Consider the following 25,297-nt stretch of genomic DNA (forward strand, 5'->3'; position numbering starts at 1 on the left):
TCGGGTTGTGTGTTTGTTTTGAGGATACATGTAAGTGTCATGACCCTGTGAAGAGTCATGGCCCAGTAAAGAGTAGAAAAGGATTTACATTGAGAAGAAGAAAATAACATCATGCGAAAATATATTTATGAAAATGTTTTCATGGTTACACATGTAAATTAACAGAAGAACGAAATGCTTGTTAAACTAAAAATGTATCACTGTGCCAGTGATAATGGTGGATATTAGTGTGAAATTATATGGGATACCAAAATATTGTTAATATTTAATAGTATTAAAAATACCTCAAGCATTTATCTATTTATTTATATAGATCGCAAATCTTGCCCCAGTCGACATTAACTGTCATCTTTCCAAGTTCAATTGAGTAAATTACACTCAGAATACTGGAGTCGGGAAAACTGACTATGTTTTTGAAACCTTTTGTCAATGTTATACATCAATTTTTATTAAGTCGTTACGAAAATTTTCGGGCAACATCTTTTCGTTTTGAAAAATTAAATGAACAAGATTCATATTTGATCAAAATATTATGTAAGAATAGGCGTACCAAATTGAAATTTAACCTATCTATCTATCCATCCATCCATCCATCCATCCGTCCATCCATCTATCTATCTATCTATCTATCTATCTATCTATCTATCTATCTATCTATCTATCCATCCTTCCATCCATCCATCTATCTATCTATCCATCTATCCATCCATCCATCCATCCATCCATCCATCCATATATATATATATATATATATATATATATATATATATATATATACTTTATTAAAAAGCAGCAAAAATATCACAAAAACTGTTCCTCGGAGTTTCGTCGGCCAGTTGGGAACGTGAAACTCTGAGTAACAGTTTTTGTGATTTTTTGCTGCTTTTTAATAACGCATATTACTCTACTTCTAGTATTCGAGTACTATTTGTTCCACTTTGTTTCGCACTAACGTGCTTACTCTAGCATGCATATATATATATATATATATATATATATATATATATATATATATATATATACATACATATATATATATATATATATATATATATATATATATATATATATATATATATATATATATATATATATATCTATATATATATATATATATATATATACAGGTTCGTGGGTAAGGCCAGAACAAAGCGAAGTAAATGCAAGGCAAATCACAAGAAAACAAATATATGAATTAAAGTAGACTTACTTTGTATTCAATATTTCGGGTTATGACCCCATTTTCAAGAAATTAACGAATATTGACGATGTGTGTGTATGTGAGCATGCGTAGAGTGGACATGCGCGGAAAGGTATTGCTATAGCAACCAGCTAGTTTCCTGTAACTCTCTTCTGTTGGTGATCTTCGGGTTCTTTTGGTGTATGCGGATGGCCTCAGAGATTCTAAAGTTGCCCCTCATCCGCTGTGTTGCCTTGATGTGCACTATGAATTCCCAGGTCTGGCATTTCCGTAGATGTTTCTTCACAGAAGCGTCCGCCTCCATGTGTTCCTTAATGCGTATATGTAATTTCCTTGTTTGGCTTCCTATGTAGGATGCGTCACATTTGCCATAGATGATCTCGTATTCAACATAGGTCCTCTGACACAATTCAGGGTCATTCATGGGTAGTTCGATAATGTGCACTACTCGGAGTAGTGAGAGATGATGTTCTTGAACAGAACTTTTCTCAGAGAAGGGCCGGTGTGCACTATCTGTAGTCGAGTTCTCCCTGCAGACTGTGTTGTATCGCTGCAGTAGTTCTGTCGTCAAATTGTGGTAGCTTTAGGAAGCACGTGCTGGACTTGGAAGTATGGTGGTTCTTTTTGGGTTTATTGACCCTAATGTTGTTTAGCTAAAGATGGCGGGTAGCCATTCAGGGTTAGGTCTCTGAGAAACTGCTTGGTGTTGACGGGTGTGTCGGTCACGTCGCTGCAATTGTTGTTTATACGTGCAATCTCGTTTCTCACGTATGCGGCTTTGGCTCTGATTGGTAATAGACGAAAAGTTTTCTACTAGCGGCTTTTCTGTAGAAGCTGGTAAATATGGAGCCTTTCTCTGTGATTCTGAGTTGAAAGTCGAGTGGGGAGGGGGTTGCGGATTCGTCTGGATGCTCAATCTCGAATTTGAGGTTTATATCGGTGTTATTGAAGGTTCGGTGTATATTAATGGCCTCATTCCTAAAGGACGTGATGATAAGGATGTCATCAACGTACCTGGAGAAGAAGATGTATGAGAGGCAGGTGTTAAGTGCTGTGCGTTCTAGCTTATCCATGTACGTGGTGGTCAGCATGCCTGAAAGACTAGATCCCATAGGAAGGCCGGAAGTCTATTTGTAAATCACACCGTTGTATTGGAAATAGGTTAGTAATGGTTAGTAATTCTCGTATGTCTGTGGGGGTGATGCCGAAGAGCTGAAGGGTGGTGGATGGGGAGGTGACAGAAAATGATGGGGAAGTGACATAAAATGATGGGGAGGTGACAGAAAATGATGGGGAGGTGACAGAAAATGATGGGGAGGATGTTGCACGGGAGGTAGGTAGGTGGCAAGGAGATATGGTGGGAGATAAGGACGTGATGTGGTCTATGAGGAAATCGACGGCCGGGAGAGCGGGTATAGAGCTGTAGAGGGAAACTACGTCTAAACTAAAAGCGTATGTGTTCGTTTTAAGTATTGAGGGGTTGATATCTTTGAGTTTTGAGAAGATTTCGTGGGAACTGGTGACTTGTCCGGGGAATACCTGTAGTAAGGGCTTGAGGAGTTTAGATAGGAGCCAAAAAAGTTTATAGAAAGGACTGTTAATTCCTGATACTATGGGTCTGATTTTAAGCATATATATATACGTACATACGTATATATATATATATATATATATATATATATATATATATATATATATATATATATATATATATATGTGTGTGTGTGTGTGTGTGTGTGTGTGTGAATACATACATACATACATGCCTACATATAATATATATATTGTTGTGTCTGGGAAGCGTCATTCTCTTTTAGTACCTTATTATTTAACACACTCACCAGTAAAGTTTCCACTCGTTTATTTATATATTTGTTCCTAAAAGTTTCGTTGCAACCTTTTCAATATTTATCCCGCCCACTCTATCCATCTATAGACACAGACATACATTTTTCTGTGGAGAAATACATTGAGATTAATCTGTGAGAGCGAAGTAGAGTTCCGTGAAGTCAACACGAAGGAACAGCGTCTCCTTCTTAGACTAATATGTGACAGTTACTATTTAGACGACCATGACCTCAGTAGATTCTGTTCCACCAGGTCACAGAAGGGAAAACCACCCATCGTTACCTCTGTAGTGAAGAAAAGCATCACAGAGTGCTAGAATGGCTGACCGTACCCACCAAAGACCCTGAGAACAACAATCAGGTGAAAGGAATGATTGCACATGCAACAGAAGCTAGCGTAAGAACCACCTTGAAGAACCACATAGTAAAGTTTTAGCAAGAAACTTAACATACAAGTTGAAGGTACAGCCATTGGTGTTGGTGTAGCTGGAGATGTGGCCGAACCCTTCATGGCATGGCGGGACAGAAAACCTAAGCAACCCTTAGCAGAACAGTCCACAACTATTTTACTTTACAGTAGGTATGCAGACAACATTAACATCCTAGTTAAGACCAACTCTAGTAACGGTAATGTAGAGACTGAGAGGAAGATAATGGAGAGCATCCAGCAAGTAGCTAACTCCATCTACCAAAGTATCAAGGTAACTATAGATTACCCCACTAAGCACCCCAACAATAGACTCCCCGTCCTTGATACTAAACTTTGATTAGAGACTGTGAACAACAGAGTGCAGCTCCTACACTCTTATTACATGAATCCAATAGCTTTCAAATATGTTGTTCACAAGAATTCAGCTTTGCCACACAACATGAAAATTAACACACTGATAGCAGACTTAGTTAGGATAATGAACAACGTGTCCCCACTATGCAAACCCTATGAAACGAAGAAACATGTACAGAACTTTATGCACCGCATGCAGTTCTCTGGATATGATCAGAAAGATAGGGTTCATGTATACAGGGTGCTGGAAAGAAGTTAGATAACATTTATATAATGAAACCAGTAGTACCTGCCCTACATATAGAAGTAAAGACTGGAATAGGATACAAAGAGTTTGTGACAAAGCAAGCAGCGTGAACACGTGGTACAAGACGGAAAAGTATCAAGGAGTGATGTTTTAGGAGTCACAGCACATGGAAAACTAGCCCGTAGATTTAGGATAGCCCTGAAGGAGGCCAAACTCACCATTAAGATGGCTGAATAGCCAGAGTACGCCATCAGATCTCGACTATATAGGACGTACCTCTTTGAGAATACCACATGCACCAATGATAACTGCATGGTATGTAGGATTAACCCTTGCATTAACTGTAGAACTATAAATGTTGTCTACAGCATAATATGCATAGAAGGTGCTTGTAAAGATATGAACAAGGCGTCCATAGAAGAGATATCTAGGAGCATTACAGAAAGACTAAATGAACATTTGAGACAATATAACGACAAAAAACAGTCCTCCATCCTCTACCAACATGCCGAGGACCACCATGGAGGCAACTTGGGTCAACTTGACATCTACATTTTATCCAAGCACCCAAAGGACCCAACACGCAGACAAATACGGGAGTACGTCCTCATAGATTAAGCATCCCCATTACTGAATATGAAATACACGTAGTACAGGAAGAATAGTTAGTGGGCTGTTATGTAGAGGTGTGTATGTGTGTGTGCATGTATACGTATACGTAAATGTATATGCACGTGTATGTAGGTAAACAGATGTGAATGTAAACAGATAGACATACAGACGGATGGGTACATAGGTAATATGAACAGACAAGCACGCATACGCAATTGAAGACTAAAGCACGTGACCATATACACACACACTTCACACAAATACACATCGAGACACGCATCCATACATACAGATACAGTACATAGTCATAAAAACACAGACACTCAGACATGCATACAGAAGGAGACAGAGGTAGACACACACATGCAAGCACATACACACACATAAAAACACACAAACACATGAATATGCCGAATACATACATACAAACATACATACATACATATATATATATATATATATATATATAAAAGATAATAAGAGTGAAAAAACTACAGAAGGCTTGTGTTACATGGTTAAAGTATATATTTAAATTATGTCAGAAAAATGTAAGGAAAATGTTAGAAAAATGTTATAAAATCTTTTTGGTATATAAACATTGTATTTTGAGAAATAACCGGTTTCGTGTTGTCTTTTCAAATTTCTCTACTTCATTGTGTCGTGTTCGTTCCAGTCTGAGAAAGAAGAGTTCTAGATAGGGGGAGGTAATTAGGCATTTCTTCCGGTATAGGGGAGATAATCGAAATCTAGGAGGTGGTAGAATTTGATTAATTAACCATGGTTTTGTTCTATATTTTTTCCCCCTTTTTTTCTCAGTGGGGGTGATGAATTTCCTTATTTAAATGTGTTAGCAATGGTTAAGTTTGGGTTTGTATTTTTGAATGAAAAAGGTTTCCTTATTTAATCTAATCTGTGTTGGTGTTTTAATGGCACATTGATAAAAAGGAAAGATTATAAATTGTGGTAGCATTTGTTTTGCGCATTTTTCAATATGATCACTAAAAGGTATCATTCGGTATTCTGGGTGTGCAATCCGCTGGCGGTGCAGAGTGCATCTACGTCTGAGCGATATACAATGTTTATATACCAAAAAGATTTTCTAACATTTTTCTAACATCTTTCTTACATTTTTCTGACATAATTTAAATATATACTTTAACCATGTAGTTTTTTCACTCTTATTATCTTTTATACATTCAACCACGTGCTTTCACATACCAACTTTCTCACACACACACACACACACATATATATATATATATATATATATATATATATATATATATATATATATATATATATATACACACTCACAGATACATGCATACACACACTTACATACATAGATACATACATACATACATACATACATACATACATACATACATGTGTATCGCAGACTCACTGACCCACACACATGCGCACAAACAAACAAAATGAAAAAGAACGCAGCTCGGATAACAGACTATTGAAAAGGTTGCAAGACGCAACGAAAATTTTAGGAAAAATAAATAAATGAGTGGAAACTTTATGGGTCAGTGTGTTAAATAATAAGGCCCTAAAAGAGAATGACTTTCCTCAGATACAACAAGATATGCTTCAACACACGAACTCACATAAAGATTCTTGTAAACCAAATCCCAAAACGAAGTATATATATATATATATATATATATATATATATATATATATATATATATATATATATATATATACATATTTAAAAATTTAAGGAATGGAGAAAACGCATGTTATAATTACATACTTTATTCCTACATATGTTTCAAAGGATTACAACCTATGTGATCCATAGGGATCTGTGATATTAAAATTGTAACCTTCTCATCAGGGAAAGCATGGGAATCATCTTAAACGTAAGACATTATGACCGAGTATGAAAACAATAGATGGATAAGGTTATGACGTGATTCATTTGAAAAAAACCGTTAGAGAATTGGACGCTACCGGATAGTAGGTTGGACAACATATACATATAAATGTGTGAAAACATACATGCATACATAAATACATATACACATATACACACATACATACGTACATATATATACACATATGTATGTGTATATATATATATATATATATATATATATATATATATATACACACACACATATACACGCATACGTCCACATTTACACATATGCACATACGTACCCACGCATATACAAATATACACATATGTGTGCATGTCCCCATACCCACGCATATACATATATATATATATACACACATGTACAAATAGAAATAGACACATACACATACACATTCATATACATCTACGCCTATAACCAAATAAACAGATACGCATATACATATACATACATGTATACAAACACATACGTAAACACACGCATGTACATACATACAGAACCTAATAACGCATACATATGGATTTATACAAATACATACACAATTATATATACATACATATACATAGATATGTACACATATACACACATATATACCTACAAACATACGTACACACACCCACACAAGTATACATATATACATACATACACACAGATACACTCACACACACACATATCTATATATATATATAAATATACATATACATATATATATATATATATATATATATATATATACATACATACATATATATATATATATATATATATATATATATATATATATATATATATATATACAGACACACACATATATATACATATACATACATACATATACATACACATGTGGACATACACAATCATATACACACATGTATATTTACACACACACATACATCTAAATATGGACATGTATGTGTGTGTGTTTGTTTGTGTGTTATTACCATTTTACTCGTTTCAGCCATGTGGCTGCAGTCATGCCAGAGCACCATATATATCAGGTTGGTGCAATGGTCGATTTTAAAGTCTCTATTACAAATGAAAAAGGCCCTTAATTAAGTGAATATTTATTCGTTAACATAATTTCCATTGCTTTCGAGAAATTCATTCCATCTGTCAACAAGCTGATGAATGCTACATTTGTAAAATTGTTTAGATTTTGATGCGAAATGTGAATCCAACTCATTTTAAACTTCTCCTCTTCATGTGAACCTAAAGCCATTTAAATGGTTCTGTAGTCCCCGAAATAATCAGAAGGAACAAGGTCTGGAAAATATGGAGGAAGAAGCAATATTTCCCATCCAAGCTCTTCCAGACGATCTTTTTTCAGTCGAGCTGTGTGAGAACGAGCATTATCATGGTGGAAGATGACACCCATTTTGTTGACTAAACAAGGTCCCTTTCTTTTCAAAACAGCTTTCAAATTATTAAATTGATCAAAGTAGGGAATAGCACTAATTGTTTGATTGTTGCCTAACAGTCCGTAATGGACAATTCCTTCAGTATCCCACCATACACTCAACATGATCTACCTTGGATGAAGTCCTCTAGGTAGTTGAACAGGTCTTCCTCCTCCACTGATTCAAGATCGGCGGCGTTTAACGTTATGGTAAAGGATGCACTTCTCATCACTTCTAGCAAGCCTTCCTAAAAATGGTTCCTTAAGGTGTCGTGAAAGCAATGACTTACAACAAGCAACACACTATTCCAGATTCTCTGGAGACAGTTCGTGAGGGACTCCTTTTCCAATCACTGAAACCTTTCCGATCCTTTTCAGTTGGCGTAGAACAGTAGTATGAGTTACGTTAAACTCTTCTGCAAGTTCTCTAAAAGTAGCGGTTGGATTTTCTGTGACAACAGCTTCCAACTATTTGGAATCAAGTTGTTTTTTTTTCTTTGCTTGTTTGTTTGTGCGCATGGGTGTGCGTGCGTGTGCGTGTGCGTGTGTGGGCACACAAAAAGAAGAACGCAGTTCCTGTAACGGACAGAGTTCAACGACCATTGAAAATGTTGCAAGGTGAAACGAAAACTTTACTAAAGATTGAAGATGAAAGGAAGGGTCTATAGGAGTTGCGTGAGTGCTGCAATGCTGTATGGGAGTGAGACATGGTATCTGAGTGGGGAGAGATGACAATTTTGAGAAGGACCGAAAGAGCAATGGTGAGAGAAATGTATTGAGTGAAGCTGTTTGATAAGAGGACTGAGGGATTGGTGGGGATGCTGGGGGTGGAGGAATCGGTGGAACGGCTGGCACGGGCGAATGGAGTGCGGTGGTATGGGCATATGTTGAGGGATGAGGAGCATGTTCTGAGTGTGATTGAGTCTGTGGTAAACGGACCGAGAAAGCGAGGTAGACCGAGGAAAACGTAGAGGGGACAGGAGGAGGAGGAGATTGGGAGGGTTGGCTTGAGAAGGGTGGACGCCCAAAACAGGGTAAGATGGTGAGATGGTGTGAGGGCAGTTCCTTTGTGATTGAGGTAGATCTGGCTTCCCCCGGTAACGGGGACAAAACCCGGATTTAAAATACCGGATGACGATGATGATAATGATGATGATGATGATGATGATGATGATGATGATGATGATGATGATGATGATGATGATGACATAAGTAAATGAATGGAAATCAGACCAGCGAGTGTGTTAATTTAATAAGGCACTAAAAGAGAATGACTCTCCCCAGACACAATACAATAAACGCAATGCTTTACTAAAAACCTTACCGAACAGTATGCTTCACTCAAAAACCTCACCGAACAGTGGCCTGTCCAACACGCCGATGTATGAAAGGACTTGATATAACATATATCATAAATATTACGCTTGCGAATGATTAACTTAACCCATCAACTCTCAAACCTTATACCTCGGACGTATCCTTGTTGTGTGATCAACTTTGGGCATAAAAAAATGAGTACTTATAATGTAAAGACAATGTCACAAAACTTTAAGAGCATGAAACTATTGCTATTCATCTTCCCTACACAGAAACGCTCAAAAAGTCCCACGTTTGCCATTAAATCCCTGGCATTGAAGTCCCCTAGCAGCACTCAGTTGGGCATACAATATATTTTTATCTTCACTAATCTGGTCAGGATAAGAGCATAGGCACTAATCAGATAAACAAATCGCTATTATTTATTGGGACTGGAAGCTCCTCCAACTTCTTGTGAAGTTTTGCACGAACTGCAAAACCAATGCCAGCCTCGCGGTGCCTTTCCTTTGAATATATACTAAGTGTAGGAGTGGCTGTGTGGTAAGTAGCTTGCTTACCAACCAACGGTTCCGGGTTCAGTCCCACTGCGTGGCACCTTGGGCAAGTGTTTTCTGCTGTAGCCTCGGGCCGACCAAAACCTTGTGAGTGGATTTGGTAGACGGAAACTGAAAGAAGCCCGTCGTATATATATATATATATATATATGTGTGTGTGTGTGTGTGTGTGTGTGTGTGTGTTTGTCCACCAACATGGCTTGACAACCGATGCTGGTGTGTTTACGTCCCTGTAACTTGGTGGTTCTGCTCGACTAAAGGCGGGTGCTCCAGCATGGCCGGAGTCATTTGACTCAAACGAGTAAAAGAATAAAAGAACTGAAATGCTCAACCTTGCTCGGGATTAAAAGGGCATAGATTTTTTTAAATGTTTTACTTGTTTCAGTCATATGACTGCAGCCATGCTGGAGCACCGCCTTTGATCGGAAAGATTCACTACAGAATTTATTTTTGAAAGCCTAGTACTTATCAGTGTCTTTTTCCGAACCACTAAGTTATGGGAACGTAAACGCAGCAACATCGGTTGTCAAGCAATGGTGAGGTTAAAAAGTACAGACACTCACAGACACACAGACACACATACACACAAACACGGACACACACATACACACACATATACAGATATACACACACACAAATATACACATATATACGACAGTCTTCTTTCAGCTTCCGTGTACGAAATCCACTCACAAGGTTTGGTCGGCTTGAGGCTATAATGTATATATATATATATATATATATATATATATATATATATATATATATATATATATATATATAAGAATTTAAGGTTTGGAGAAAACGCATGTTATAATTGCATACTTTATTCCTACATATGTTTCAAAGGATTATAACCTGTGTGATCCATAGGGATCTTTGATATTAAAATTGTAACCTTCTCATCAGGGAAAGCATGGGAATCATATACACACACACACACACACACACAAACACACATATATATATATATATATATATATATATATATATATATATATATATATGTGTGTGTGTGTGTGTGTGTGTGTGTCTGTGTATGTATCTGTATGTGTGTGTATGTGTATGTATATATGGGTATGTCTGCATGTGTATAGGTGTGTGGATGAGTGTATCTGTATGTATGTATGTATACATGTATACCTGTGTGGGGGGTGTATGTATGCTTGTGAGTATATATATGTATATATATTTATATATATATATATATATATATATATATATATATACATATATATATATATATATATGTGTGTGTGTGTGTGTGTGTGTTTGTGTGTGTGTGTGTATGTGTACAAATCTACGTATATGTAAGCATGTATAATTGTGTATGTATTTATATAAAACCATATATATATATACGTTATTAAGTTCTGTATGTAAGTGCATATTTCTATATGTGTGTGTGTGTATGTATTTATGTATGTATACGTGTATGTGTGTTTATGTATGTATATGTATGTGCACATGTGTGTATGTGTGTATATATGTGTATGTGTGTGTGTGTGTGTGTATACAAAAAAATATATATGTATGTATATGTATGTGTGTGTATATGTATATGTATATGTATGCATGCACACACACACATATATGGATATGTGGATGTATGTATGTGGGTGTGTGTATATATGTGTATATATAAAACACTTGAGTTATTTTTCTTTTATATATACACATATATATATGTATATATATGTATATATGTATATATGTATATGTATATGTATTTGTATGTATGTATGTATGTGCATGCGTGTGTTTGCGTATGTATTCATGTATGTATATGTATATGCGAATCTGTTTATTTGATTAGGTAATAGGCGTAGATGTATAGCTATGTGTATGTGCATGAATATATTTCTACTTATACATGCGTGTATATGTAGATGGATACATATGTGTGTATAGGGGGACACGCACACATGTGTATATTTGTATATATAGTGCCGCTGAATTGCCTCGAGTTCTGCTGTCCGCTTAACTCTATGTGGTGACCACAACTGAGAGCAATAGTCTAGGCGGCTCAGAACAAATGTCTTCCATAGAGTCAACATGACTTTTTTATCCCTTGTACGGAATGTCCTCAGTATCCACCCTGCCAGTTGTCTGCACTTTGCTGTCAACTTGACAATGTGCATGTGAAATGATGCATCACTACACATGTTGATGCCCAGGTCTCTTACTGTTTGTGGTTCTGGGATTGCAGTACCTCCAGGTCCTGTGTATGCCAGTTGGGCGGCACTTGTGGCCTTGTAGCGCAGTACTTGAAATTTTTTTGCATTGAACTTCATATTATTTTGCTCTGCCCACTCGTATATTGCATTTAGGTCATTCTGCAGGCTTACAATATCATCAGGATTCTTTATTGCCTGAGATAGTTTTGTATCATCAGCGTAGCTAGTGACAGTGGCTCTCTGAGTGACCGTGGGCATGTCCAGAAGGGCCATTATGAACAGTAGTGGCCCCAGGACAGTTTCTTGCGGAACACCGCTCAATATTTGCGTTTCCCTAGATAGTTCTCCATTGTTTTCCATATATCCATATATATATATACATATATATATATATATATATATATATATATATATATATATATATATATATATATATATATATATATATATATATATCCATATATAATCCTGTAGAGAATGGAGAAACAAACACAGGAAGAAGCAGGTCAATTGCGCCAGTTAGCCATTGATTTAATTGATTATGTGGAGATTATGTAATATTACGTTGACGATCGTTTCGATCTGCCAATTTGATACTAGACGAGGAAGATTGCATCCATGGACAGCTGAGCTACTGGAGAGACTGAAAAACCTACGTCTCTACTCCCTGGAGCGAAGACAGGAGAGGTACGCAGTGATATATGAATGGAAGATACTGGAGAAGCTGGCACCAATCTTTGGAATTGTGAGTTATACCAGACCTCGAAATTAACATCACTGCACTGTTCCAAAAGTCCCAGCTGTCTCATCTAAGGTGACGACCATGTACTGCAATGGCTTGGGATTCAATGGCCCACAACTATTTAACTCCTTGCCAAAATATCTGAGGGATCTCCATGGAGTGAGAGCAGATGTTTTCAAGAAACAACTTGATCTCTTGCTTTCCAAGATCACAGATGAACCAATATCAAGGCAGGAAACTCAAGAGAGGGCAGCAATATCGAACTCTCTCCTTCACCAGAAGCCAAACCCATAGAATTAGCCAATTAAAAGTTAATAACAATGGCGGTGCCTCAGCATGGCCGCAGTCTCAAGGCTGAAACATATAAAAGAATATAAATAACATTTCCAACCATTCCTGTGAAAATCTATTGTTAATTTTTGTGGTTTCGGAGCATTGTTGACTCTTATTTTTAGCAAAGCTGGCGCTTCTAGCGCCCTAGTTATATATAATTCTTATATATATCTATTAGTTTTGTATGTATGTATGTATATATATATATATATATATATATATATATATATGTATACACACACACACACACACACGCACACACACACACACACACACACACATATATATATATATATATATATATATATATATATATATATATATATATAAGCAATGTTAATTCTCTAAATGAAGTATTAACAGTAACTGCCCGATAAAGTGTAGTATATTGCCACTTAAGTGTGGCTGACCCCTAGGGGTGGATGTTACTGTTGCTTTTAGCCCCAGGAGGACATCTCCTCCAGCTGGCTTATCGACACACTACTGTGTCCTGTTTGCCAAGGGAAGTTATCCCTCCCATCATGATCTGTAGCACGAACGGACCCGGGTTTCAGGGTCATTTCCCTTCGTCGGCGTTCGATAGCCACTGATCTTTGATGAGAGAGACAAAATCTTGGCAATCTTATATCTACTTTTCCAGTGAAATTCTTCACTGATATCGAAAAGGTGAAAACAAGCAATGTTAATTCTCTAAATGAAGTATTAACAGTAACTGCCCGATAAAGTGTAGTATATTGCCACTTAAGTATGGCTGACCCCTAGGGGTGGATGTTACTGTTGCTTTTAGTCCCAGGAGGACATCTCCTCCAGCTGGCTTATCGACACACTACTGTGTCCTGTTTGCCAAGGGAAGTTATCCCTCCCGTCATGATCTGTAGCACGAACGGACCCGGGTTTCAGGGTTATTTCCCTTCGTCGGCGTTCGATATATGTATATGCGGATATGTGTGCATGTGTGTGTATAATTATATGTAAGTACTTTACATGTAAATATGTATTAGCTTGTGAATGTGTTTACATATGTTACATTGTATTGTATATATGTACGTATGCTTACATGCATTTTGCCTGTGTTTATGAGAGCCCAATATTTTGTATTTTTCCTTTGCGTGTAAGGAGGAAATTATTTTTCTGTACTGAGAAAATCCTGATGGTTAGAGGTTTTCAAGAAATGTACTGGAAATGATTGCAGGCATCATTTTCGCTGAAGAACCTTAAGGACCTTTTTTTGTTATGGAATGGGCTGTTTACCAAAAACTGAGTAACACACATTCAGGAAAACAGATTGTGAATTTTAATATTTATTATCGACATAACTGACGGACGGAAAGATAGCAGGAGTCACACACGGACAGAAAGACGGATGGACGGATAGATAGTTCATTGAATGAATGGACAAGTAGATAGTAAACAGACAGGCGGATAGACAGACACAAGTGATAGAGTGAAAGGGAGAGTGAAAGAGAGATAGAGAGAGAAAGTAAGAGAGAGATATATAATGCAAGAGCGATAGACGCAGATAGAAAGAGAGAGACAGAGACAGAGAGAGCCACAGAAAGTATGAAAGAGAGAGAGAGAGAGAGAGAGAGTATATAGTTAGATTAATTTACAGACAAATAATAACGGCATGATTTTCAAGGAAAGAAAGCAGTGTTGACATTAGTAGAATTTGAATTAAAAATATCAAGGCACCGAGGTACATACTCTTCAATTATCGTAGTGTAACGCAACTTCTTTGTATTGAATCTAGTATAATTGATTTTAGATCTTCATCTGAGAGGTAATTCTTTGCTTGGATATCGTTATAAAACTTATTTTTTCTGGGACTCGTTATAAGCTAAAGGAGCTTCGGATCAGGACTCCCGTATAAGTTGTTCCTTTCTTCGTTTTAACGGGAATTTTTCCAATTTTTTTTTTACCACGGCCTTCGACATGATGGAGCGGGAGGCACCTTTTTGTAAAAAAATTTTTTGAAAATTTATCCTATTTTCATCTCCCCCTTACATCTCCATCCGGACCGACAAAATGGGTAGTGATTTAGGGGAGATTCGGTTGTTTTTTCTAGCACATCCCACAATCACCTTCCTCGTTTCTTTGTCACTCTCACATGTATTGATATTCTTCAATATTTTTGTCCCCTTAAGCACATTTTATGGAATGATGATGAGGAAATAACACATGCGTGGTCCATTGCCGGGATTTAAGCGACGAAATGACAATACAATTTGTTATTTAAATTTTACTCCTACCCAGAACCAAGAAAGGCCGTGTGTGTGTGTGTGTGTGTGTGTGTGTGTGTGTGTGTGTGTGTAAGAAAAACATATTTTACTAACAGAAAAGTATGCTATCAAAATATATTATCTTTTACACAACTTTTTTTTAAAATCACTGTATTTTAAAATTATAAACAGAAACAACTGGTTGAAAAAAAATCATAAATTTTCAATTTTTTTAATAGCAAAATTATGTTTATGGAGAGAAAAAGATATTGAAAAGCATCAAAACATGTGAGAGTGACAAAGAAATGAGGAAGGTGACCGTGGGACATGTTAGAAACAATACCCAAATCTCCCTTAAATCACACCCACCTTTTCTTCTAATATTTACAATTTTTTAAAATTTCCTTTACCGAAAATACTTCTCTTACGGTTTTTAAGTGCGTAGTGCCAAACAAGATTGACCAAAATCGGTCCGGAGTGGGGATTGGAGGGTGAGGTGAAAAAGAATTATAAATAAAATGATAATTTATTTTCATTACATCTTATTTGTATCTCAGTATATATTTCAACGCTTTTAAAACAAACAGTTTGTTTACATTTATCGTAAAAAATTATAAATTTTCCAACATTGGTTTTCATAAAAGGAGACCATGGTGAAAAAAAAAAAATCTGGAAAAATCCCAGTCAAAACGGAGAAAATCCAACTTATGTGGGCGCCCTGATCCGAAACGCTATGGTTATATGTCTCCTTATTTCATTCCCCTCAGCAAAAATTTAGTTCCATTCAGTTTTTAACTGAAAGGTTTATATTATTACATTGAATTCTCAGAATGACTTTTATGTTTATAATTTCTGACACAACAGATTATGCATTATCTACCACTGTGATATCATTTATATGAATATGAACTGATATCAGTTCTATGAATTTCACAACACTTTCGAACGAATACTAAGCCTTAGTACCAATACTATGAATTTCACAACGACAATGAGGATTACATTAATACAAAACGAATGACGGAATACAAAATACGATGTACCTTTCATGAAAGTGTGATTTTGTATTGGCGGTTACTAAATCAGTTAAAATCGATATACTTGAGGTAGATTTGCAGTATTTAGTTTCATTCATTTATTTATTGGTCTGTTTCAAATTCAACAGTATTCGTTTATCGTATCGGTAAAATACGTGTCTGAAATTTATTGTGGTTAAATGTATTTTCCATACACTTACCTAACAATTATGTGGTTGTATAGCAATGTATGCAATCAATTACTGTTCTGACTGTGTTATTTTTAGGGCCGAGATTACCAGCCAGCTGACGTCTCCCATATATATACAGATGAAGAAAAGGATACGCTTGCAAATTATGAAAGTCAAAATTACCTTCCATCGCATAGCTTACTCTACAGACGTTGGCTCCAAGCACAGAAAGAAAAAAGGTAACATTTTCTTTAGTTCTCTTTTGAGATTAAAAACACTGGTGTGAGTAAGTTTAATATATTTTGGTGACAGTTCCATGAAAATGCTAAACTAGAGCGACTGGTGCATATTGAGTAGTGTGTGAAGCTTCTCCCCACCTCTCTCTCTCTCTCTCTCTCTCTCTCTCTCTCTCTCTCTCTCTCTCTCTCTCACGCACACACACATTTTAACATTTAGGATTCTCAGTATATACATATGCGAAAAATCAGTCGAGTACAGAATGGTAATTAGAAGCTGGGATGACAAAGGAGATAAACAACTGTAATGAACTTCATTAGCTTACAGCTGTTTCTGCTATAAGATGCAACGCACTCACAGTTCAGAGCTTGTGTATCACTCTATAGCTTCTTCGGAGCTTCAAGCATGAAGCGCAATTCATTTGCGAAAAACATTTGCATGTATGTATGTATATATATATAGGTACGTATCTAAATCTTGTACAACTCTTATTCTATCTTTTAGTCCCCCTCATACTTTCTTCCTCTTTTCTTTTTCTCCTTCCCCCCTCTCTCTCGCATTTCTTGGTCCTCTCTTTCTCTAACTCCCACTTCCTCCCTCGTTTATCTCCCCTGCACCTTTCCCTTTGTCTCTGATTTTTTTCTAATCCCTCAATCCCACTGCCCCTACCCCTCTCTCCTCCTTCCATGTGACTGGTGTCCGGCCAGCCATGATCTTTCTATCTTGACCTGACTGCTGACCGCCAACACCTCTTATGTCCATCTCCTATGTTCCTACCTATTGGCTTTCACTTAATATACGCCAGCTCAACTCGATTCGTTCTCAGTTGAAAGATACCTGTTGTTATTTTCTAGTTGTTTGTATTTGTAATTGTGTACCATGTTCTCTGTTTTTGGTCTTTGTTGCCGTACACATTCGCTAGCTTTCTTACAAAAAAACTAATACTCTTAGCTTAGACTTTGTCCTTGAAAATGTTGTTTCTCCTGTCCGCCTTTGTATCGTCTGTCTGTCCGAATGTTTTATTGTCCTCTATTGCGTTTTTGTTCCATTTTCATGGGACTGTCACATTAAGGTGACAACATACCATCACTTTATCGTGCTGCTACTGTATAAATCTCTCTGAGGGATTTAGAAATTTCTATTTTCGAAAGCAGTGAATGTATTTCACTTGAAATATATATGTTTTGAAAGGCGAATAGGCATCGACAGCTAGCAAGCCACTTTTTTTGTTGTTTTTTGGGAGGAGTCGAGCCGAATTTTTTGGCGAAGCCGCCATTTTTGGGTGGTTGTGAAACAATTGAAAAAATTAAGAGTTACGCGGAAGCTACTGGAAGTCGAGATGCTATAGACCCACGTGTGCTGAAGCCGGAGAAGACGGAGTGGAATGAAGAGAAGATAACTAAATATTGTGAGAATGTAAAGAAAGAAGGGTCAAACATAAAAACGACCCTGCCAGAGGAGGAAAAAAGAAAAACGGAAAGCAAAACGGTAACATTCAGAACATTTTCGAATGAAAATGGGAGAATAGAACACGCACCGCAGGAAAAGATAGAGGAAATGTTGATGGTAAACATGGGAGAAAAGATAACGTTTTACACAAACGGAAGAAGATACGGAACTATAGTAGGAACCTTTCTTTCAGAAGAGGATGCGAAAAAATCCGGCAACACAATGTTAACGGGAATAAAATGGATGTTGATGCCGAACTGTTGGGGTTACCAAGCCACTTTTTGTGTTGTTTTTTGAAGAACTCAAGCCGAATTTTTTTGGCGCTGGGTCAATAATTGAGAAAAATGAAAAGATATGCAGAAGCTACAAGAGGTCGAGTTCCCCTAGTGTGCTGAAACAAGAGATAGTAGAGTGCAAAAGTGAGCTGATAGAAAAATATAGTAGTATGGTGGAGAAGGAAGGGTCAAATATAAAACTGACCCTATCAGAGGAGGAAAAAGCGAAAATGGAAAAGAAGAGAGAAATATTCAGAACATTTTCAAATAAAAACAAAAGAATTGAAAAAGCGCCGCAGGAAGAAATAGAAGAAATTTTGGAAAGACAGATAGGAGACAGCATAGCGTTTTTTATGAGAGGAAATATATATGCGTCTATAGTGGTAACTTTTGTATCAGAAAAGGAGGCGGAAAACTCCTCCAACAGGATGATACACGGAGAGAAATGGACATTGATGCCAAACTGTTTGGATAAACGAATTGTAAGAATTAGGGTGGGAAGAATTCCGTGGATAATAGCGGCGATTTTTTATTCGGAGATAAGGAAGGAAAGCGAAGACGTGAAGATGGGAATGATAAACCGAACCCAACAAGAGAAGTGTGGGGCTACGGATTAGAGATAATGTGTGCAGTGAGCCCGAAATATTACAACAAAATGCCTGAAAATGTAGAGCTACCAAATGAAGAAAAGGTGGAGATAATGTCGGAGGGGAGACCCCCCCAGAGTGTTACGAATGTGGTGAAAGAGGGCACTTGAGAAAGAAATGCCCTAGAGCAGCAGTGGAAATTTTAGAGGAGAATATTCAGGAGAATATAATGGCGGAGAAACAGCAGAAACAGTTAACAGAACAAGATGGTGATTTTGCAGAAGTGAAAGCAAGAAAAAGAGAGAGGAGGAAGTCACCAACGATAGTGGAACTGAAGAAGTACAAAGCAATGGAAGAGGTAACCAAACCTACGAGAAGAAACGGGGAAGATCCACCAGTAGGATCACTAGTAAAGGATTTACAAGTACAGAAACATTCAGAATCCCAGACACTCAGACACACGGACATACAAACGCACAGAAATATAGACAAACAGATACAAGATAACTCAGAATCACACAAACCTAAAAACAGACACACAGACGAAACATACAGAATTACAATCAAACAAACACACAGACACACAAATACACAAACACAGAGACACATAGAAAGAATCACTGGAAAGCCAAGAATTACAGAAATACAGAAACAAAAAGCATAAACATGCAAGACACAGAAGTAAGGCTTATAGTGAAATATAGGACGCTCAAAAGTTAAAAGAATTTGTAATATGGTTCCCTGGTGATGAAATTATATGTATACCAGCATCTCTTACTGCTTTGGAGTAGAGTGCATATAATGTTTGAAACATATGTTGGAATTAAAGGAACTTATTGATTATATACGTTTGCTCCATTTACTATTATTCTTTATATCAACTCAAAATACATTACTTTAACATGGAATTTCTACCTCTTAGCCGAGTATGATACCCCAGTTTTTGTGTGATTTTTGCTACCCTGGTAACTATTAACATATTTGCATTATCGAAGTTTTTCAACCAAGATAATATTAATAAATACATAAATTAATATATATATATATATATATATATATATATATATATACACGCACGCACACGCTAAAATAAGGTTATACATACGCATATGTAAGTATGTATGTATGAATGTATGTATGTATGAAGTAACGGTTGAACACCTCGAAGGAAAGATGACCAAGTATAGGTGTCAATACTTCAAAACGTGAAAATTTGAAAGAGTTGAAGCCACGTAGTAAATGAGTGAGCAGATTACATCTATAATAGACTATTTATTAGCATAAAAGCAACACTATTAACATCTAGTGCAAGAAAGAAAGAAAGTTGTAACTACTGAAACTCAACAGAAGTACAAATTCATAATGGAGTCTATAAACCCCTTTCGAAAACTACTAAAGCTAGATTCAAGGTGAGTATAACATTATTAATAAGTAAGTCTTTTCTGAAAAAGTTCCTCATGAAATAGTGGCCATTCAAAACGATCTAAAATCTAAATATTTGAAGTATAAATAAAAGCAATGGATTGCAAAACGAATTGTAAAGCGCGGAAATATCCCATTTTAATCTACGGCGGTATTGTGAAAATGGGATTCAAGAGTATACATGTCTTGAGGTCAGCAGAAATGCAAGTAGATTTTCTAAATGATCTGAAGACACTAAGAATTAATGTATTAAGTATCAGTAAAACTAAATTCCCGTGAAGTGCATCCTCCACTTCCTCTGTTCAACATTGTTTCTGAAAGATTTGGTCTAAACGAGAGGACAATCTTTTTGTACTCAGTCGATGGTTTGATATTTCTAGGACTGAATAGTAGTCAAGAACGCCATTTATACTTTTTCATCAGTGTTAGTTTATGCCTGGTGTGATTTTAATCACATAATAAATTTGGGAAATTAGGTGAGAGTGTAAACACTCAAAATTGCCCAGGCTTTTGCAAATGTGTGAAAGGTTTTTAATATCTTTCCCGAATGTAATAAATTGAAATTTGAAAATCCGCAGTGGGTCTTATAGATGGTGTATCGATCAATATTTTACATTAGTGGATGTGGATCGCGCAGAGTACAATTTCTACTTGTTGGTTTTCAACTTACGTATTTGAGATAGGTTCTGCTAAATTAAATAGGTTTATTAATAATTATAAAGATTTTGAAGTGGAACATTAGAGTAAAAAATCTCAGGTTCAATAAAGACACGCAATAAAAAATGTTAGGTTAGATGGTAATTTAATAGGTTTATTCGAAGATGTCGGAAAAAAGCATCGCAACCGACAGGCTTTTGAAGTACAAGTGATGAAGTGACAGGTGAAATACAGCAATCATGCATTATTTTACAGGCTGTAACAAGCTTGTTCTGTTTAATCCCAATACAGTGTCTATTGTTGTACAATAAAATGTGAGCATATAAGAACAACATCATGTTCCCGGCATCGATTTCGAAAGACTAAATTACAAGTTTATTATTAATACCACTATTAAGACTTTTCATAGTTTCGGGGTCGGTAAAATAGCTACTAGTTCAGTACTGGGATCGATGTAACTGACTTAGCCCCTCGCTTGAAATTGCTGGCTTTGTGTCCAAATTTGAAAATATTTTTACGCTAGTGCATGTCAGTTTAGTTAGCAGGTATTTTATCTAGTTATTTGGTGATAACAAGTTTTTTCAGTTCGCAATAAACTTCCTTAGGGTTCTTGCAGAATTTAGGATGGTACTTTTTTACAGTTTTAATTTCCAATCTTTTTCAGTCTTTTAGGTATCATTCTAGGTATTCACCAATGACTACAGGAATATTTATTGTCTTGGTCTCCCACTCTTTCCTCAGCTATCTGGCTAAATCCTGATATTTCCAGTTTTTTTTAGTTTCTTTGGTATAGACTGTGGAACTGCAAATTTTTTAGTTTCTTTGGTATCGACATGGAGAACTGCAAAATCTATGATCTTACACTGTTTATTTTGTCCTCTATGATCATACATGCTCTTCTTGCTTCAATAGTATGGTCAATCTTTATGGGGAAAATCCACAAGATTTTGTAATTCTCATTTTCTATGACAGCCTCTGGTTTGTGCTCATACCACTTTTATGTTGTTTTGAAGCCACAATCCGGATAATATCCCAATGTACATCTATGGCCAACACAGTCATGTCTGCGCTTTATTCCTTGCGTGTTAGTATACTGTAGTCACTCAAAAGATGATTGATCCTTTCATCTCCTTTCCTGCATTTGCTGTGTCACTAAGATTTGCCGATCTTTACCTTTATTAGATTCGTTGTAAGGGTTTGTTTCTAAGCGACTATGATTAGCGTTTCTGTCTCTCGTTTCAAGTTTCTATCCATCACCCAGAACCAGTCATCTTTACTTTCCTCACTCTCGTGTTTGTTTTTGCATGAATTGTCCATGTAGTGCCATTTCTTTGCATTTGTTTATGTTGTTCTTCATTTTCTCTTTAAATTCTCCTACTATTTCGATCACATTTTGGGTATCTTCGGCTTATTACTCTCTTTTTACTCTCCAATTTTTCAGAACTAGTATTGTAGTATTAACAGTGTCTTCTGCGTTTTGTAATCCCCTGCGACCTTCATTTCTTGGTAGGTAGAGTCACTCAGGTATTGCTTTTGGGGTAAGTGCGTTGTATATTGTGAGCGGCTTTCTAGTTTTTCTACTCAAGTTCTATATTTCAGCCTTTGTCAAATTCAGAAAGGAAGCAGTATATCTCAATACGGGCATATGTATTTATGGTTTTAATGATGTTCCTTCCATTTAAGTTTGTTTCGAGCACCTTTCTAATTTTCCTCTTGTACCTTTTAGTGACTTCCTCTATCATTTCATCCTCCATTATCCTATCGTTCTCCAGCAAAACTTAGATATTTGTACCTTATTAGTCCACAATGATCTAATGATATTGTCCTGTGGTAATTTTATGCCATCAGAGTTTATCTTCCGACCACTCTTAATAGTTTGTACAGTGCACTTGTTTACCACGAACTGCATTCCAGTTTCTTAACTGAATATTCACACTGAGTCTAAGTTTGATTCATTTTTTTGTATACATCTTGAGGTAACCTATACAAGGTAGGTGATTTATCCTCATCTTGGATTTGGTTAGCGCATAGGCATGCCTAGATTTTCTCAGTATACTTGTCAGAGAGATTTGTGCAATGACGAAGAATAATGGAGAGAGCGAGTCTCCCATGAAATTTACTCTGCTTATTTTCACATTGACTAACACATATCAGTTCTGCTTTCCAAACTCTCATTGCTTTCTCCGAAAAATTGTTTTTCTTCTCATTGCCTCAGATCATCCTAAGACACCCCAAGTGCCAGTTGTGTGTGTGACATTGTCGTAAGCCTTTCTGTAATCCATTCATCCAACAGCTAAATTCTTCTTTACTCGTGCCTAATTTAATAGTCTAATATCCATATATAGCAGAGGAGCAGTTCCTCTTGATTTCTCCCTACATGCTTTTTGTTTCCTTGACAATAGATTTTCTTATTATTGTTTCATTTTCAGAGCTAAGGCGCGGGCTCTAAGATAAGGAGGAACGGAAGTTACTCAATAGACCTGAGTAACATATGTGCAACGTGGCAACAAAGCCACAACTCGGTCTTTAGTGGACCAAAATAGGTGCTCAGTACTCGATCCCGAACAGATGCGTGCGGCATTTCGATAACACTTCGCTCAACTGTTTGGGACGAATGACAGTCAGGAACGCAGGATAGATTTCAGTGCGGGTCCATGTCGTCCAATAACATCGTGGGACGCTGGACGAAGAGACTGGTTAAATCACTTTTGGTCTGGTTTGGTCTGGACTTCCAGGTTAAGAAAAACAGGGCTGAGGTGATGAGCAGGTTAGCCACTCAATCTGAAAGGTCGGACAGAAGGGAATGAATGCTTATATCACCTCCGTTTTATATTACCGCCTGACCAAACTGCAGCGCTTGCTCTTCGGCTTTCTGTTGAATAGATGCCTGCCACTTATCAGGAGTTCCAGTTGATTGGAGGGCTTGGTATACCATGGATGTTGATGCGCAGGGATGCGTTGCAGCTACATCTCCAGCGCTTCTTTGATGGTTAACATGTGTGATCGCTGTTTGTCAGTCAGGATTTTCCGCAGCACTTCTCTTTGACTGAGCTGCAATCCAGGCTCAAGAGTAGATCAACGCAGGGCGCCTGGCATCTGAAGTGTCATGAGCTACCCATAGTCCTTTCTTAGTTGGGCGATGCGATCGGTGGAAGTTCTACTCTGGCATTCTCTAGAGGGTGAGTAGCGGGCAAGTGCGAAGATGTTCTCGGAAAGACCCTGGGCGTCGACCAGAATAAACTGTCTGATCTGTTTTGGAGAATTCCCTGTCGGGGCTTATGAATAATTTCCAGAAATCCTTGGCCTGACTATGCTACTGGCAGCGTATTGCCGGTTCGAAATAAACTCTACAGACACGAAAGTGCCGTTAGCCGGGCTTGCCCGAAATGCGCGCAGAGTGACGAGACTCTTCTGTATGCTCTCATCCAGTGCTCGCGCATTGCTGTCCTTTGTGTTTATGTCGAATGCCTGCTGTCGCGTATAGTACAGATCCAGCTATTGGCTGCGTCCATCGCCTTAGGTATAATAAAAAAATATTCAGACAAATACATAACAAAAACACCAGGACTTACAAATATATATAACATACAGAAAATTGCACTACTGGGTACTGCACACATTTTACGCAAAACACTTTCAATACAGTAAACATAAGAGCACCACAGCAATCCACAGCACATACCCAAGGCGCACAGAGCTGCGCTCGGTAGTGAAGTGAAAGCACGTTATAAAAATAAAACTACTGAACCATAATAATAATAATAATAATAATAATAATGTTTTCTTTATTCGCCATTAAAGGTTCACATAAAAACGTGGGGACAATACAGGATAATACAATAAATATAAAGTGGAATTAAAACGTCTAAACAAAAGAATAAAACGAAATAATGTTTGTCGCCACCCCAAGACGTTACTAACCCCAAGATGACGCCTTGTTTCTGTTTTTAGATTCCACATTCGAGTTATCTCTATTTCCAGGTCTTTGTATTTTGAAAGTGTTTCCATTTCTTTTAGAGAAACGTTGTCATCTGCTGGTATTGATACATCAATTAGAAAGCATTTTTTATTTTCATGATCTTTGACAACTATTTCTGGTCTATTTTCCTTAATTTTTCTATCTGTGTGTATTGGCATAT

General features: G+C 36.9%; 1 protein-coding gene across 9 annotated transcripts in view; it reads left to right on the forward strand.

Annotated features, from left to right (window-relative positions):
- Window positions 1–25,297, forward strand: part of LOC106874949 (chloride channel protein C) — a 197,272-nt gene that overhangs the window by 16,261 nt on the left and 155,714 nt on the right. For all 9 annotated transcript variants that reach the window (XR_016242847.1, XM_089356299.1, XM_089356334.1 and 6 more), the window contains one exon: window positions 16,628–16,770. Coding sequence is in view for 8 of the 9 variants with exons in the window: in XM_089356299.1 (XP_089212425.1) it covers window positions 16,628–16,770 (143 nt within the window). In the remaining variant the exon portion in view is untranslated. The remainder of the gene's footprint in view (window positions 1–16,627; window positions 16,771–25,297) is intronic.

The sequence above is a fragment of the Octopus bimaculoides genome, chromosome 1 (genome assembly GCF_046866305.1).
Source record: "Octopus bimaculoides isolate indiv1 chromosome 1, ASM4686630v1, whole genome shotgun sequence".
NCBI lineage: Eukaryota > Metazoa > Mollusca > Cephalopoda > Octopoda > Octopodidae > Octopus > Octopus bimaculoides.